This window comes from Diadema setosum, chromosome 4, assembly GCF_964275005.1.
Source record: "Diadema setosum chromosome 4, eeDiaSeto1, whole genome shotgun sequence".
Taxonomy (NCBI): domain Eukaryota; kingdom Metazoa; phylum Echinodermata; class Echinoidea; order Diadematoida; family Diadematidae; genus Diadema; species Diadema setosum.
Genome location: NC_092688.1, coordinates 13,052,142 through 13,071,279, shown reverse-complemented (window position 1 = coordinate 13,071,279; position 19,138 = coordinate 13,052,142). Strand labels below are relative to the sequence as shown.

General features: G+C 36.3%; 1 protein-coding gene across 1 annotated transcript; it reads right to left on the bottom strand.

Annotated features, from left to right (window-relative positions):
* Positions 1-10,156: 10,156 nt before the first annotated feature.
* On the bottom strand, positions 10,157-11,959 carry LOC140227208 (uncharacterized). The gene has a single exon (XM_072307636.1). It carries the CDS (start codon positions 11,957-11,959, stop codon positions 10,157-10,159), a length of 1,803 nt encoding a protein of 600 aa, XP_072163737.1.
* Between the last annotated feature and the right edge of the window lie 7,179 nt (positions 11,960-19,138).

Genomic DNA, 19,138 nt, shown 5'->3' with positions numbered 1-19,138 from the left:
AAAAATGTTGGATTGTTTGTTTGTTTGTTTGTTTGTTGTTTGTTCGGGGGGGGGGGGGGCATCTTTGAAGGCATGCTGACGTAGACATCTCGATTTGCTGAGGGTTGCATATTTTGAACCATCACTGCACAAACACTCCATAGACCCAGCAGTTCATTTGGCACGAAAATAATTTGATGCCCAAACTGCCGGTACCCCTGTTGCTAGGATGAGTACATCACTACTATCTCTCTCCTCTCTTGCCTAATCTCATCTCGCTTGCTAAGTACTCCATCCTAACTTGTAACAGTAAAACAAAAACAACATGAGTTATGCTTTTCGTCTCTCTCCCAATCCTTAAAGGCATTATTTACTATTGGGAGCAGCAATTGAAAAAATGTTTGAATTATCAAATTTGATGCATCAGATGTGCAGGTCAGTTGTATCACAAAACATCCTACCATATAAAAGTTTTTGCAATAGAACCTGAAATATAAGGAGATATCACTATTTTTCTCAATAAACCATACCTGCAGACTGTTTATTCCAGAAACAATTTTATTATAACTACTGTTCACATTTTGTATATATCCAACAATACTTAACATTGATTATACTGATTATAATTTTTACATTGGTTGTTTCTATAACCATAACTAACATTTTAGAACTATTTTGAAGCACTAAAGATAGGTTTTGCTCTATCTGCAAATGGTAAATGATACCTTTAACTTATGAACCCAAGATGACTCTACAGCCAATGATCCCATTAATCTACTTTAGAAGGGGAAAAAAAAAGAAAGAATTCTCTTCCATGCGCACCCAATGCTTCGGTGGCTGCGGAGCTCTGTCTGAAAGGTCTCTGACTTTGTGTACAGTCTCATTAGACGCCACACAGACGTGAAAGGAAGAGAAAGCGACAAAGAAATCACTAGACCACCTACAACAAAAAAAGAGCCAATTTACTTTGCAGACAGTTATTGACACTTGGCAGTTTGCTGCTTTAGATTTCCTTAGTAATGGGAGTCACTAGTAGCTTTATGAGGTAATTCAAACACCAATTCAAATGCAGTGACAAACATCTATTCTAAGAGAAACTGACTCCATTTTGTATTGAGTTGTCAACTAGGCAAAGTCCCAGGTGCTTCTTACGGAGTTTGGGAGTGCAAGTGAAACAGTACCATTGTAACTCGCTCAAAACCTTTTGCACTAAAATGTGATGTGATTTTCCCTTTCACACAATCATAATACTACTCAAAGCAAAATGTGACTTCATGTTATTCTTGTAATTTCCCGTACTGTAGTCCCATTTAACTCCTGAGTGGGAAAGGCATTACTATGCACAAGGAATAACTTGCTGTTGTTATTGTTCTCTCTTCAAAAACAAACAAACAAACATATAAACAAAAACAACAACAGAATTACTTTCTTTACGTGATTAAGTATCTGAAGGAATCAAACATACCTCCTTGGATACCTTTTGGTATCAATCCACTTTTGACAAGTGACTTTTTCTTTTTAAATGAAAGAAAAGCTGAATATTTTCCTTCAGGGAAACATTTTGCAATATAGTCAGAAACTCTGAACAAAAAATATTAATATACGCAGCATGAAATGACATTATTATCATGATTATTAATGTGTGCTCAACGACAAATGAAACTTGGCTGAGGAACTTCTATTGTGTCCTCATCATATAGCATAATTCCTTTTTTCCTTTTTTTTTTCTGGTGCATCCACACAAGACTATAAATACAGCAATCAGATTGGAAAGAACTTCTAACTCGCCCTTTACTCGTGACAAGTGTGATAAGTTGTTCAGAACTACCTCTCTGTTTTCCAAGATGCGTATCAATCTCTTATTTTTAGACCGACCTTTCCAACAAACGTGCATAGAAGTGCTCAAAGAGATATGACGCTGTAGCCAAATGCAATTCCCCAGCTAACGAGTTGGGGAACAACAACACAGCAAACTTTGCTCTGTTAGAGTTACAAGCAAACACACACATGGAGCTCTGGAGAAGAGAAAAGTTTCACCGAGGGTGACTCAGGGCTTCCCATGAACTTGGCTCTGATTTATTGCCGCTCTGCTGACAAGTACCCTGACATGGCGTGACAGCCTCTCCAGGAAAGAGCCAGGGCTTCCAGACAGCTAACTGGCTGCCCTCCCGAGCCGAAATGTCACCTGCGTGAGTATGTGCACGTTCAGCGTGCAGATACGTGATCCAGTCTTGAGTGAAGACTACAACAATCATACTCCTGCGCATACAGTTGTACATCGACGTAAACTTTCCGCCACACAGCGTGGGCAGGGACAGATCGCAGCAAAGCGGATGGTCTCTTTCCGTCTGTGTGTATTGTTGGTCTACTTGTGCTTGGTCCAATTTGTTTCATTCATCATGTGTGCAACACGCTTTGTCTGTTGTTTCCCAAACTTCACCCAAATCCAAATCTGAAACTTCAACCCTATTTTATAGTTGTAGACCCACAGTAGACTCTTTTAATACCCTGACTGCACTTTTCAGAGGAATGCAATGTAGACTGGCAGCAGTGGCTGGCAGTAGACAAACTGGTTGTTTGTGTTTGTCAATAACACTAAACTAGTTAACTGGATTGGAGAAGCCGTGGGTGAAAAAAAAAAAAACAGCCAGGAGCCTGAAAGATAGGCTTCAACAGTTCACTACCTGAGAAACAGTCACTCTGAATGGAAAATGCCATAAAATTAAAATATATGTAAACAATAACAACAACTGATAAATCCTGAGGATGATAAAACCACCATCTCAACCATAACCTTTTCAAGATCCTCTTCTCTGCTGTTCATCTATTTATCAATATTTTCTGAAATCATTCATGTGGAAATATCTGTGGAAAAAAGATTTCAGTGGATTATTTCACATTACTCAAGCAAAATTTAGCAGCAGGAATCATCTTGTCATTAAACAATTTTGCATGTACATGTATAACTAATTTCACTGTGTATCTTATATTCAACAAAGATGAGGTGAAACTGGTCAATCACTGAATCTGCACAAAACTAAAAGGAAATTTCCACACACACACACACACAAAAAAAAAAATTGCAAATTTGGGAGACAAAGGAACTCTAATCTTCTAAAATGTATTGACAATTCAGGCTTTCCAAATTCTGCTACCAAAACAAAAAACTTAAGGACTGCAGTGAAAGAGAATTTTTCAATCTTCCTTATGAAAAAGTAACAATGAATCTAGTACAGGTGAATATCTGTATTAGAAAATATATAAAAACAGATCACAGAAATGTGGGAATCTGGGGCGTAATGTATCATATGATTTTAATACCGTAGGTAATGGTATATGGGCATATTAAACCTATCAATGTATTGACTGCATCCCCTTTTTTCAAGCTGTCAATGCACCTTGTTGTTGTCTACAATGCATCATGACTGTGAGGAGGGTGTGTTTGGGATAAGTCTACACATTCTACACCTGGGAAACATTCTCGTCAATTCTTGCAGAAAGTTTGAAGAGCAGCACATAGGAATTTTTTCTCCTTTTTTTACAAAGTGTACTGACAAAGAATTTATGGTCATCTTCAAATTTCTGAGGTCTGCCAAGATGACAGAATCTGTTAAGTTTTTCTTTCTTAGTATTAGTGTTTTAGATTTTTTTTTTTTGGGGGGGGGGGAGGGGGGGGGGACTGGGGTAGCAGGGGTGGGGGACAGCAGCGAGGTTGTGGGATTTTAGAAGTTAAGAAATCTGTCTCAAATGTGTGAAATGCAACATGGTTAGGAAGAGCACAAAAACAGCAATAACATCCTAAAACCTGAAAGGGTGTCTAGATGATGTATCATTTCACAAATGCTTTGATCTTTGACTGACCATTCTTTTGTTCTCATAATGTTCCATTTCCACTCATGCTACTTGCTTTCATGTTACTGCACGTAATTGATGTCAGATGATTTAGTTTCCACATAGCAAAAAGGTTTCTTTTTATATAACCTTTAGTTGCAAGGAATCTACTTATGGCCTCACAATGAACAAACGAACAAACAAACAAATTAACGATTAACTAGCAAAGGCTTATGTACAGTAGGCACCACTGACATATTCATCCCTAAATTCTTGCAGCATTGTTGATACTCCCTTCTTTAACAACAGCACTTCAGTTAATTTCAAGCCTGGTTGACGCTTTCACATAGATTCAAAGCTGTTCTCGTGAGATTTAAGCCGCAGGCAGTCTACCTTATACCTTTCATCTCTAATCCTTCTATTCATTCTTTAACAGTGAAACATGGACAAATAGCAATATTTGGGTTTTTTATATATATCTCTCTCCCACTCCACAGGATCAAGAGGAATCAACGTGTCAACAGTTTAAAAAACTGTCTTCCTTCCTTGAGCATTACATCCACAATCCACTGCACATTCTACACGTCTTCTAGTCCATGGATTTAACGCCTGACATTAAATCCATATTGATTAGAGCCAAAAGTTAACCCGATAGAGCACATAGGTATGTAAATCTGATTCTCTGTGTGAGCAGACAGACTGTAATCCTCTGACTAGACAGAGCTGCAACATCTACAAGGCATTGGAGGCGTTGTCTGCGTAAAGGTCTCTTTTGTTAGAGAAGCTCTTGATGATTGAAGAAAAAATTAACCTTCTTTACATAAAGTAGACTATAATTCTTGGTGCAGTTACAGCTTGAATTTGATGTACGACTCATAGAAAATGATCACCTTAAAGCAACACACGGTCTTTGTGAGTAAGAGACGTTACCAAAAAACAAGATAATGCTTAAATGTGATACCAACATGGCTTCTGAGATTCCATTTTTTTTTTCAAGAAGTGCATTAATACATGTTGATGAATTTTGAACTTTTTATCTCTAATCTGTATCATTCTCATCCCCTAAACCAGTAATTCTCAACCAGTGGGCTGTGGCCCACTGGAGGGCTGTGATGTTGGCAATAAGAATAAAAGTCTAACTGTGCCTTTAAAAAAATACAATATTGTTGGATCCAAAGTGGACCTTGTGTTAAAAAAAGGTTGAGAAGCATGGCCCTATCCAATCCCACACTTCAAATATCATACATTGGAATGATTTCTAATGGTTTCTTTCTTTTGTAACATCATAAAAGTACTTCTTGCCAAACGGTCATTCTTGTCAACAATTTCGAGGTCTGCTTTTGTATGATAGCAACAAGAAGTACTATTATGGGTCACAAAAACTGTCATCTTTTGAACTTTATTACAAACAACTCCACAAATATTCACCTGTTAAACCTTCTCAACATCATCTTTCCCTTTTATCTCTAACACACACACACACACACAGACACACACACACACACACACCTGGTGACCACTAATGCTACAAAGTCCTGGAGGTGGCATCACTCATAAGGCAGCATGTTATAACAGTTATGCTGCAAAGCCGACTCCATGAGAGACGAGACAGGTCAATGACCAAGAGACAAGAATCCGCAGACCTCAACAATGGTGTCCGGTGTTACCACCCTCCGGACTCAAAGGAACACATGGGAGCGCAACTAATCTCTCTTTCTGGTATTGACTTTCTGGCTGCCTGCCTGCAATATACAATGTAACATGCAGTAACACACACTAACACCACGCAGCAGAGTTAGTTCCGAGAAGGAACTGCCACAAATAAAATGTACTTTGAATAAAACAAAACAAAAACCCCCATTTCTTTCAGTGTTTGAAACAGCAGAATACACTCAATCATCTTTGGCATATCCATACTTCAAAGTACAAGTTGTGTATACTTTGCATGCATAAAAGTCATTGTAGACATAGTAGTGATCGTTGTCAATATTGAATCGGAATAGAGTGCAAACTGATTAAAACTGTGTGACACATTCAATGGCGCTCCCATGCAAACTGCTGTTGTAGGTCTACGTCAAATTCTTCCCCAGCACTCATATTGCTCCCACAATTATTTTGGGAATAATTACAAGCCCCCTTTTCTTGACCGCAGACTGAATGCCTAGAAAAGCTGGTTTACTACTGCATTCATCTGCATGGATATCTGTACATGGATTCCCCTGGGGACCTGGTAAACAAGTTTTCAGTTTCCTTGTTCCTGTCAAAAACGGGCCTGTTTCCATCAAGATAAATACATTGTAGACTACAAGACCTGAAATGGCAGTACAGTTTTCAAATCCAGTTTGAATGCATCAATTATCAAATGTTTTTATCATAGGCAAACCTCAGGCAGATTTCTGGTTTATCAGGGACCCTTTTTGTTTTTGATAAAAAAAAAGAATATGCTAAAGGTATAAGTTCTGAATGCGTTTATGAGTAAATTCAACTTTTAGGCCTAAAATGTTACCAATTGCTGTTATTCTGTCCTCAAAATACAGAGTTGTACATGGTGAACTTGACTTCTTCTGTATGTTTTGTAGAACTTCTTTAATAAAGACATAATTCCTCAATTTTAAGAAATGGAATTAGGAGAGTTTGTGCTGCAGAGTGTATTTTGATAGGAGCTAAAAATACATAAAGTGTCTTCTTGAAGTGATTTTTAATGACATTTTCAAATTCATTTTCAGTATTGAATCAATGTCTCTCATATTTCTTTTTAAAAAATACAAAAATATTTTCATCAATTTGATCAATGTACAACTATAAGATTATACTCAAAGGAAATGAAAGCTTTAATTATATAATCTTAACAATCAACATACCTAGATATCAAAATCATGTGGTAACAAATCAGGCAGAAGCAAGAGAAATAGACAAATTTTCCACCTGGGAATGAAGCTTGGATGACAGAGTACAGTATTCAACCAATAACTGATTTCTTTGCTATAGGCCTATTGATTTCTCTGTGACATTATTTGGACAAAACTTTTTTCTTCCTTCCTCCCCTTAGGGTGGGATTTCACAGAGCACGCGAACGATTTGCGAAGGACGCGATTGACAAAATCCAACATTCGGAAAAGTTTTTCTCCGAATGTTTTCCGACAATGAAGCCGAAAACTATTCTTGCGCAATTTGTGCGAAGTTTCCACGACGTATGTGCGAATGTCGTGTGTATCATTGCTAAAGTACAGCATGTTACATACACGAAGAACACGCGACGGAAATGCGAACAACGAAAAATTTTCAATAATCATGGGAGAAAATGTACCCAAGGAGAGGTGGAAGCTGTCTTGAGTTGAATTTTTTTTTCTTTCCTCTATTTCTCCTTTCTTTTTCTCTCATTTCTCTATCGTGTGCTTGCCTACATTTTTTTTTTCCTAGGACATATCTCCACTAGTAAAGCCTTTGATCTTTTTTTTTTTGCAGTTCCTCCAATACATAATCTCTATAGTTCAAATGAAATTTTACATACTTCAGATTAATTTTAAGTGTATTTTACAATTTTTTTTTTAATATCAAACATTTATCTCTCCTTGCTAGTCTTTAATTTCTTTTGTTACTATAGTTGTTAATAATTGTTTGATGTTTAGATGTATGATACGATTTTTATTTGTAGAAAACGTATAGGTCATACATCCCCCAAACGTGCGCTAAACGTTCGCAAGAATATCTCAAAAGGTACGCCAACAGTTAGCGATTACGTCGTAAAATGATCAGAAAAACTTCGCAGATTTTGCGTAACATACGCGAGACATTCTCCAAAGTTTCGGAGTCTGTTTGGAGTTTCACAAACATTTTGCGAACATCGCGCGTGTCTTGCGAAGGTCTTGCGCATATGACGAGGCTTTAAAGACACTTTCGAGAACAATTCACGAGCAAATCACGACCAAGTGTGTGGAAAAGGTTTGCAAAAAATTTCAAACTTTTTTGAAATTCTCGCTGAAGTAAAAACGACATTCGCGAATAATTGACGATGCTTCCGAACCCTCACGTTCGTTTGGCGATCTTTTGCAGACCAAAATACAAATGCTGGATTTTGCTATTCACGTCCTTCGAAAATCGTTCGCGTGCTCCGTGAAATCCCACCCTTACACTTTACAATCTCTTGGAGTCTGCCTTTTACTTCAAATACAAGCTTTTGCCACTGCAATGCACATGTGACATTGGCTCAGCAGTCTCATAAATAAAAATATCGCCCAAGTTATAAACAAAAGCCTGATCACAAAGCTGCAACTTGCATTTAATACAACAGGGTGTTATCCAAATACAAAATTTGTGCATTTGACAAAGAATGTCCATTTTTTGCATTGAGGAATTTTACTGCAAATTGTGACGGCAAACTTCAAGCAAAGTTGGAAAAACTGCACTCCACTGTGCAATTTTCCCCCGGCAATATGGATTACTTTTGGCATGGTTGCCTAGCTACCGTCACCGCAGCACTGCAAGTTTTCTAATGACACCAGTTTTTATTATCAGTGTGAATGGTGAGAGTGGCAACTGTAGAAAGGGGTCTTGGGTTTCTGCCACCTCATCATACACCCACTCTTGCCCACGACATGCCTCGGTATATTTATGCAGCAGTCTTTAACTCAAATGTCAATCGCCCTTCTCTCTACTCTCTCCGGCATTGAATTACGAGTGGAAGAGAAGCGTTGTATTTCAACGCCTTAATTTTGAATGTTCACACTAAGAATTGTGAAAAGTCATGCACTCCTTTGACCATTTGGAAATCCAGCCATGAAGTAACTGCGTTTTCTGATAAGGAATTGATAGTCTAATCTAAATGCACTGCCTGTCATGCTATGCCATGGGGCTTGTCCATAATTCCACAGGAAATGAAATAAAATGCTGATCAAGACTGATTTGTTCATAACTCAATCAAGATATCTAGGCCAAATACATAACATGACATCGGTGTAATTTGACTAGGTTGGCTTAAGGGCGCATGACATAACACACCACATCTATCATGTTGTCATGGTTTATGAGAAGAGGTAGTATTTGATAACTTTTTATCAAGACCCTGTCAGTAATCTTTTTTTTTTTTTTTATTGATTTTCAAAAACAAATCATACATAACATTAAAACAATCAAAGCAAAAAATAAAAATAAAAATAAAAATAAAACAAAACAAAACAAAACAAAACAAAAAAAGCAGCCATACCAAGTATTTCACAAATAGCAGTTGTCACCCATTTTCACAAATCATCTTAAACCAAAATAATGTAGGATTACGAGAGATGTCCCAAGCAAACCGCCGACAAGCCCGCGAACATGCCAGGCGGACCGCCGCTCAATCCACCAGCACCAATTCAGGCCCCTGGCAGACTCCATTCTTTATTCGAGTGTTACATTTTTAGTTAAACATGACAAATCATCCACCCACAGTTACGATACTCTTTACTCGACCTTTCTTTCTTCATACACTTACCCAAACATGCATACCCACACACAATAATCAATATACAAAATGGAATCTGCCCACAGAGCCGATCGGGTTAGGCCGGAATAGAGAGAGCAGCAAACCCACCCAGCAGGCACACAAGGCCACCAACGGAAAGCCGGAGTCATTCCCGAAACCTGCTGGCAGTATAAACTGTATGTGACTCGCTGGAATGGAAGACAACCTAAAACAGCATAAACCATGTAAACAAATTTTGCATAATACTAATACAAAACCAAAATAAGTACATGTATGTACTATTGTACATAACATTCTTTCAGGTTTAACAAATGATAAAATATCTCAACATCCATGTACCTACAATCCTAGTACAGTATACTAGTAGTAATCTAACTTACTAGTAAGGGAACATTAAGGCAGTCCTTCTGTCTCATGAAAATTTGTACCCCATCCACATTAAGTGTCACTAACATGACACATACAGAACATGTACAATTTGTACTAAGACTATGAAAAATTGTGTTACATTAAAAAAAATATATATAACTTATTGAAGATGAGGGGTTTCAATTTATAGATAAAGATACGAATACATGGCTACATGTATTTGACAATAACAATTAAGCTTTCCTCTTTAACTAATTAATACAATGTCCCATAAAACATCATCCACAGACCTGTATGGGCAATGTAGCCTTAAAAAACAAAAAAGCTTTTGAATCACCCAATTCCACAGAACAGATAAAATAACCAACTTCTTGAATTATACATAATACAAAATTATGGCTGATTCTGCAGAAACATGTAAAATACATACACATTGTATACCATCAAAACATGCCAAGGTTAAAACTACTCATACAGACCCGTGTGAGATGTCGTCTGCAAAACTAAAAATACTATTTACAGATCAAATCTCCATTTCCTGAAATGAATCGAAAGTTTGTTATTTCTTTTAGCAATATTATACTCAAGCTCCTTGTTGGCTGTGATATACGATTTATAACCTTTAAAGCTTGGTGGTTTATTTTGAAATTTACAAATATAAATATAATATTTAAGTAAAAGAAAAAGATATGTCAAAAATTTATCAGAATCAAAACCAAACATTTGTTCAAATAATGAAACATTTAGTGGCTTATTGATTTTCTGAGAGATAGCTTTAAGAGTATCCTCCCAAATGGGTTGAACTGAAGGACATTGAACAAAAATATGAATATAGGTTTCAGGGGCATTCTTACAAAATGAGCAATTGGGAGAATCTTTTCTTTTAATTTTATATAGAAAGTTATTCAAAGCTATAGCTCTGTGAAATAGCTTAAAATAAAAAGATCGAATACGTGTATTTATGGTACATAAAAAGTTGTTCACATGAACCTTTTCCCAATTGATTTCTTCGGACTCTTGGAGGTCACTCCAAAATACAGTCTGTCTTTCTGGATAACATGTTTCTTGTATTATACTGTAAGCGAACTTTGGATTTTTTTGAGTCTTTAAAAGTTTTGCTTTAATTTCCTCAAATATTTTGTCTGGAGTTAAATCAGAGGAAACAAACCAATCTTTTGGAATATTTTTCAATAAAAAATTGTATTTCCGCCTGTCCTTTTTGCTAATATCGTAATCCAAAATCAGTTCTTCAAATAATTTATAACCTGGATGGGGAGGGCTGAGTAGATCACTTATAAAGACAATACCTTTGTCTAGCCAATCTTCATACAAGAAGTATTGTTTGGATTTTGAACGAATACTTCTGTTAAACCAAATGCATTGACAAGAACCAATTGCAGAAAAAGCTGTATTAAATTCATCTTTAACAATTTTTTCTCTAAAAATGTACCATGTTTGAAGAGATTCGGCTAATTGACTTGAGCCTAATTTGTTCAAAATACATGCAGGGGGATGTGCTTTCCACAATATATCTTTTCTACCACTAAAATCATCTAAAATACATAATTCAATAAATTTCCATATACTTTGATAGTTATCATCAAGAAGCATTTTGACCCATGTCATTTTTTGTGCAATAGAAAACATGTATGGATCAATCATTTTTAAACCACCCAAAGAGTAATCATTACACAAGAGGTGTCTTTTGACCCTATCACTTCCACCACTCCATATAAATTTATATAGTATTGTGTTTATTTGTCTAAAAAATTTCTTTGGTATTTTTATACATAATACCGAAAAATAATACAGAAGTTGAGGCAGCAATAGGGTCTTTATAACACAGATCTTCCCGACCAGAGATAAATTTCTTACACGCCAACAATTCAAAATATTTTCAATGGATTTAAGCTTTGTCTTGTGGTTAAGATCATACAGATTACTTATGTTCAAAGAAAAATGAATACCCAGAGTTTTAAAAGTAGACTTATTCCATTTAAGACCTTTCTCCGAAAATGGAAATTTTTGAGAACCCTTTAAAGAACCAATCCAAATTGTTTCTGATTTAGAGATGTTAAGCTTACAGCCAGAACTCTCAGAAAATGAACCAATAGTATCAAAAAGTGATTTAAACGAGTTTTGTGAACCGTCAATGAAACAAGTAGAGTCATCTGCTAGCAAAGAAATTTTCAAATCATTTTCACCCACTGGGATACCTTTAATATTTAGGTTTTGTCTAATAGCAAGAGCCATAGACTCGATAACCAACAAAAACAGGTATGGGGATATAGGACACCCTTGGAAAATACCTCGTTCCATATTTATTGGTGTAGTCAAATGTCCATAATTTGAAACATAGCTTTTCCTACCTGAGTAAAATACCTTTATCCAATCAATAAATTTATCACTAAAATTAAACTTTCTCATTACCCGATACAAGTAATCATGCGAAACACTGTCAAAAGCTTTCTGAATATCAAGGAGAAGAATTGCTCCAGGAATTTGCTTTAAATCTGTATATTCTATTATATCAATAATTAAGCGAATGTTATTTCCAATATTCCTTCCTTTTAAAAAACCAGATTGATCTGGATGGATCAAATCCGAGAGACATTTTTTTAAACGATTTGCTAAAGTTTTGGCTAAAATTTTATAGTCTACTGTTAAAAGAGAAATTGGTCTGAAGTTTTTCAAAAAGGAATGATCTTTATCTTTTTTGGGAATCAAAGTAATGACTCCATTTCTTTGTGAACTAGACATTAGTCCATTCTGCAGGGAAAAATTAAACGAATCTAAAAGTAAATCAGAAATGTCTTTCCAAAACACGATATAAAATTCTATGGGTAGCCCATCCAAACCTGGTGACCTGTTATGTTTCATTGAGGTAATTGTATCATACAATTCCTTCTTTGAAAGTGGTTTATCAAGAAAATCCTTATCAACTTCATTTAATTGGGGAATTTCAATAGAATTTAAAAAAACATCTTTTTCATCACCTAAATTGTTATCACATTGTTTTGAGTATAAGAGCTGATAAAATGAATAAATTTCTTCCAATATAGTGTCCTGCTTAACAATAATCTCATCATCATCATTCTTTAATTTAAAAATACTTTTCTTCTCTCCAGACCTCTTTTCTAAATTACAAAAATATTTTGAACTTTTTTCCCCTTCTTCAATCCAACGAATGCGCGAGCGAATAATTAAACCTTTGGTTTCTTCATCCAAAATATCATTTAAGGCCTGGGTTAAAAAATCCTTTTCATTAAGAAGCTCATCATCATTTAAGTCAACACTCAATTTTTTTTCTATCTCCTCTATTTCCCGCAGAAGTTCTCTTTTTACGAAATTCTTTTCTTTCTTTTTACGTGCACAGTATTCTATACAAATACCGGTAATGGTACATTTAAGCGCATCCCATAAAATATTTGGATTGCAATTACTTTTAAAATTAATAAGTTTAAATTCTTCAATGTTGTCCCTAATGATTGTACAAAAATCTGAATCTTTGTGTAAATACTGACAGTTCAATTTCCAAAATCCTGGACCCCTTAGTGGTTGGGCACCTTTAAAATTTAATGTAACGAGGGAATGGTCAGATTGAATACCTGGACTTATTTTTGATTGCGAACAATTAGTAACAAAGTTATCAGAAACAAGAATATAATCAATCCTGGATAACACTTTAGGATTTTTTTGATGTCTGGTGTATTGTTTAAGGTTTGGATTAAAAGTACGCCAAATATCACAAAGGTTAAATTCTTCCATAAGTGTTGTTAACATTTCACTTGATTTGACATTAGAGTGGGTGTCCCTACCCCCTTGATAGTCCAGATGGCCCAAAACAGCATTAAAATCCCCAGCACATATAATAGAAGCGTGTTTAAATTGGTCTACTTTGTTAAAAACTTCAAGAAAAAAATTGGGGTCATCATTATTTGGACCGTACAAATTTACTAAAACTAAAGGAACTTCATTAATAATAGCAGATATAATCAGGTATCTTCCATTAGGGTCAATGTAAGAAGAGTCAAGGACCAATGAAACCCTATTTCGAATTAGAATGGCTACACCTCTACTGTTTGAAGAATGGCTGGAAAACCATGATTTTTCACCCCATTGTTGCATCCAAAATTGTTCATCCGATTTTGAAGAGTGGGTTTCCTGAAGAAAAATTATATCGCTCTCAATGGATCTTAAATAATGAAAAATTTTGCGTCTTTTTACATGATCTTGAATTCCCCTGCAATTAAATGTTGCAAGTTTTAAATCCATATTTGTAATGTGGGGAAAACAGTCCATTTCTTATTACCTTTATACAGGACTTTCAATAAGTTTGAGAGCAAGAGCACCTGAGACAAAATAACTGCCAACAAAATAAAATTATGAAATACAAAAACATACTGAATAATAGTACTTGCGGCTGCTGTGAGATTAGAAAAAAGTGGTATGATTAAAAAAAGAAAAACAATTGGGAAAAAAACAAACAAAAGGATGGGTGCACAAGATAGGGTGGCACCGGGCCTCAAATTGTGAAACGGCCCAGGCCAAAAGTGCAACTTTTGGAGTGGCCTCAATGGCCACCGGCGCATGGGGGCGTAAACACATATCATAATCGTGCCCTTCATATTACATATAATTGGTACAAAATAAAAATGAAATACAAAATATATCATATGAACAGTCAATACTACAACCATTCAGGTCCCCCCTCAAAAAAAAAAAAAAAAAAAATCTTTCCTTTTTTTTTCTGCTAACAATATAATGGAATCCACATAAGTTATATTAATTAAATGTAATTACTATTCCAAATAAAATAAAAATAAGTTTACCTTATTTAGTTTTCCACAGTAAAGATATCAACGGAAGAAAAAAAGGGGTATTTTACTTTAAAATACACCAATAAAATCTTTTACAACAAACTTGCATTATGAAGATCTTATTCTTAAAGATCAAAAATTTGAAAAAAAATATTAAAATGATAATAACATTTGAAAAAATAATAGGAATCTATTATGAGTGTAATGTATAATCAATTGTATTGACTTCTTCTCTTTAACCACTACTAAACTAAAATAACAACAAAACACACCCATTATACAAGTTACTGACTACTGTACCACTAATTCTACTTTGTATACAGTGAAACAAACGATATCAATTAGAACTCGATCAGAATGAAATAAAAAGCTTGCAAACAATAATACAGCCAAGTGCAGACAACATTACCAGAAAATGGAATAAAGTCTTGGAGTTGTCAAATCGGCTTCCTCCTTTTTTTCTCTCAAGAAGTAACATTGGTTCAGTATATTCTGCAACAGTATATCAGTTATCAGTAGTTAATGTTGATATTCTTCTTGTGTACCAGATCTTCCACATGTCTCTAACTGGACTTCCATCCTGAGATGCCTTTATAATCACGAAAAACAGTTTAAAAAGCATACAACAGCGAATATGAAAAAAAAAAAATCCGATCTGGTGCTCCTGAAGCATGAAACAAGACACCTTGTTTAACTTCCTCTGGGAACGTCGGTATTTGCCGTTGGTGTTACGATCCTGCCCGAAGAATCTCTCGCCTTCAGAATGGCTGGGTAGATAAAAAAAGGCTTGAAACCTTTTTCCTTGAGAGCCTTGAATTTGGTCAGCTGAGCCTTTCTTTGGTCCAACACCCGCTTAGACATATCATCGTTGACAAAAATCTTTCTGCATCTCTGGTCTGGGCCTGAAACAAACTTTATCAGCTCCTTCTTGACTCGTTCTTTTACACGATAACTGTTGAACCCGATATGAATAGGGCGAGGGCGAGAGTTCTTCTGGTTGCTACGGTATGTAGGTGTGCGATGGATTCTGGAGGTCTCATCTTCAATGTTTATGTTGATCTTGGCCTCAGCAAGTAGGAGCTTCACTGATTTCAAACTCGCGCTAGCCTCATGGGCATCATCTCCTTCCGTTTCTGGCAGGTTGAAAATAACAATGTTAGATCTCCGCGAGCGGTTTTCTAGGTCGTCGATTTTTTCTTCTGCCTTAGCTAATGCAATTTCCAGCTTGCTTACTTTGTCAGATACCTCGCCAATCTCATGCTCGAGAAGGCCGTGGCTGTTTCGGCAATCCGCAGCCAGCTGCTCAAATCTAGCGTGCATACGGGCTTCAAACGCCCGGGCCCATGCCGGGGCTTGTTCTTCATCGTCCGGCATCGCTGTAGGTACACTCAAGTTTTCGTTTGGAATCACCGAAACATCAGAAAGTGTGCCTGTTTTTACCTTTTTCTTCGCCGGGCTGGAGGTTGGGTCCATTCTTGCGTTCACAACTGTCCATACGATGTAAAATAGCAGTATTAAGACTAAAATTGAAATAAATTCAGGGCACGAAAATCCACACGTGTTCATGCAGTAGTGTGCGCCGCCATCTTTTTCCCCTGTCAGTAATCTTAACAGACTTCTATACCTTTTCATCAAAACCCTGTTGTAATCATAACAGGCTTTTAGAGCATTCGTAAGATGTAATACAATATACAATGTACATCCCTGAAATAGAACATACAGTATGTATAAAATCATGAGAGAATTATATCAGGGAGATGGCCACCTCCCTGATTATATGTTACATTACATAAGAGTGATGAATATTGGTGGTGCTCTTTGAGGCTTATTAGGACTTTCCAGTCCAAGACAATCAAATTTTAAAAGTATAACGGTGAAGTTGTGAGCCACTAAATATACTTTAGCTTTGTTTTGCTGAGCAAGGGTTACAGGTCTGTCTGCCTGCATGACAACCAAGTACAAATTGTAGCTCAAGAATTAGATCATGACCAATTTACACTGGTGGGGGCAAACGGGAGAGACTAAATATAGTCCCCCCTCCACTTACTTAGTCTGATCCACTCTTGTTGCGGTGCTGGATACAGCGTACATACTCAAGAAGGAAGTGATCAATAATGTTTGGTATTGCCTCAACCTACGATGTACACACAGGGTAGAAGGAATGTGCAACATACATTTAAACCACAAAATGTAGCCAAACCAGCCATGTATCCACTACACTGTAGACTGTAAAGACCTGTTGTAATATATTACATGTAAAACATGCACTACAGTTCATGTTGGCATTTTCAGGAATTCAATCTCTTGCCAAGCACCTTGGAAGTAAGCCTGACTTGCATCACAAATGCAGAAATCATTCAAATACACGGAAACAAAACAAACCTGCATTTACCACCATGACTGCTCAATACATAAAGAATGATTTAACAACAACCTGGTAGATCAATAAAGGGGAAATATCAATGTTTACAAAGAGTTATGTTCAACAGAAACATCTTTTATGAATAGGCCTACATTTTTGATATTGTAAGATGGATTATCAAACTTCCTATAATTCTTTCTGAACCTTGACATTTACACAGCTCACTTTCACAAAGGAAAATGTGAATCTACAAATCTCAGGGAATAATTTTACTTCTAAAATTTGATTAGCAGTTTTGATCAATGGGAAAATACTTTGAACAAAGTTCTGCACAATCCTACATGTACAAATGTATGTAAAAAAAAAAACCTGCTACGCACAAGAAATTTTGTATAGTAGTCATACAAAAAGAAAAAAAAAAATGCATAGCAAATTGTGATGTGACACCAGGAAAATTACTCCCTGTATCCAGAAAGAATGTGAGTACAGTGTAGTTCACTTTTTCCTCTCTCTCCATGAAGTAATTTCGTGACACAGCAAACATTCAGTTTGTCATCTCAAGCTATGGCCACTAAAAAAAAAAAATTGAAACAGCATAAGAGACAACTGGCATTTACAAAATACTATGAAAGAATGTCATTAGAGTTCAGACATCATTGACAAAGTCACTCAGCCTCAAATCGTCTACAACAATGTGAGCTGCCAAATGGCTTCCACTGCTAAAATCCATCAACGTCATTGTGAATAAACATCAGTTCCACTGAAACAAACACTCCGACGGCAGATCTGTGATCGCGAGAAGGAAAAAAAAATACTCAGATGGTGCCATTTCCATCAGAACAGTTACAGGTCAGACCTTAGCATGTTCCAAACCCTGAATGTTTACAGGCATATTTCACTGTACCTCAACAGAAAAACAACTGCCAATGTGTCAACACTCTACTTCTTCTTACTCCATCCCCCTCTCTCCATTCTTCAATACCTCCCACTCTCTCCCTACCCCTCTTCTCCTCTTCTTCTTCTTCTTCTTCTTCTTCTTCTTCTTCTTCTTCTTCTTCTTCTTCTTCTTCTGTCCCACTTTCCTTAGTTACCCCTCTTTAATTCAGTTTCACAAGAACTCCCAGAGACCAGCTTCATACACAGTGTACATTGTACAATACAACAGTCCCAAGGTACGAGATGTATTTCAAGAACTGACTTTCACACACACACACAAACACACACACAAAGAAAAAAGAAAAGAGGAATTACTGCAAAAGTTACTTTGGTAAATCTCGCGAGAGCTGGTGCGATTTTTGAAAACAAAATCCAAGCAAAATTTCTTGTCTACACTATATGCATTGAATGTCCATGACAATTCATGAAAATTTCATGCTGCGAAAAAGGTCATCGGCTCCAATTCCCTAAAATTTCAGGCCACATCTTGCTTTACAGTTCATTATTGGGGTGTGTGTTTTTTGTTTTTTAAACTAACAGTTGGTTGAATCATTTTGGTTCTTGCAGGGACCCTTTAAAGAATACCAAATCAGTAATCCAACTGATGCATTAACAAACTGATACATAACAGCACCAAAATGAAATTACCTCTACGCGTAGTACATGTATATCAGGGTCAGTCAAATACAAGTCAAAATATTACAGTAAATACTGCCTTCAACCATCTTGCCTGTGGAAATTTAGCTCTACAGCACATTTCAAGTTATACATTGTATCTCTCCTTCGTTTCTGTGTGAACTCATCGAGTACAGTAACATATTTGGATACAATTACAATCAGCATGAACTGAATTAGTGAAGCATCATATCTATTTGATCTAGTCAAACTTCACATCATAATGGGAACATTTCTGACCACATTACAAGCTACAAAGAACATGTAATTCAAACTCAAGCACCCTATCCACTTCACCCCACAGAGTTAACAGTGCATGACAGTGAGACAGACATCGACAAATGTTTGTTGGATGTAATTGTCACACAGGCAGGCAGGCACGGAGAGGTGAGGAGACTATTAACCCATTGAGGATGGACTGATTTTGCTACAACATGCATTTCCATAGACACCTGCCCGAGTAGTTTGGAACTCGTCCTCAACAGGTTAAGGTACCAGTCAGGCGCACCACTGAAAGGATACAGTACAAACTATGTCTTGCTTCTTTTTTTTTTTTCTTTTTTTTTAAATGTTCCTGAGTCACTGTGTATTCAAGACTCATGGTATAAGTACATACGTACAGCTGCACATGTAGAAAGATACTGTATATTGTTCATCTTGTTTCACAAGTATTATGCAATCATACATCCATCATCTCGAAAGGCA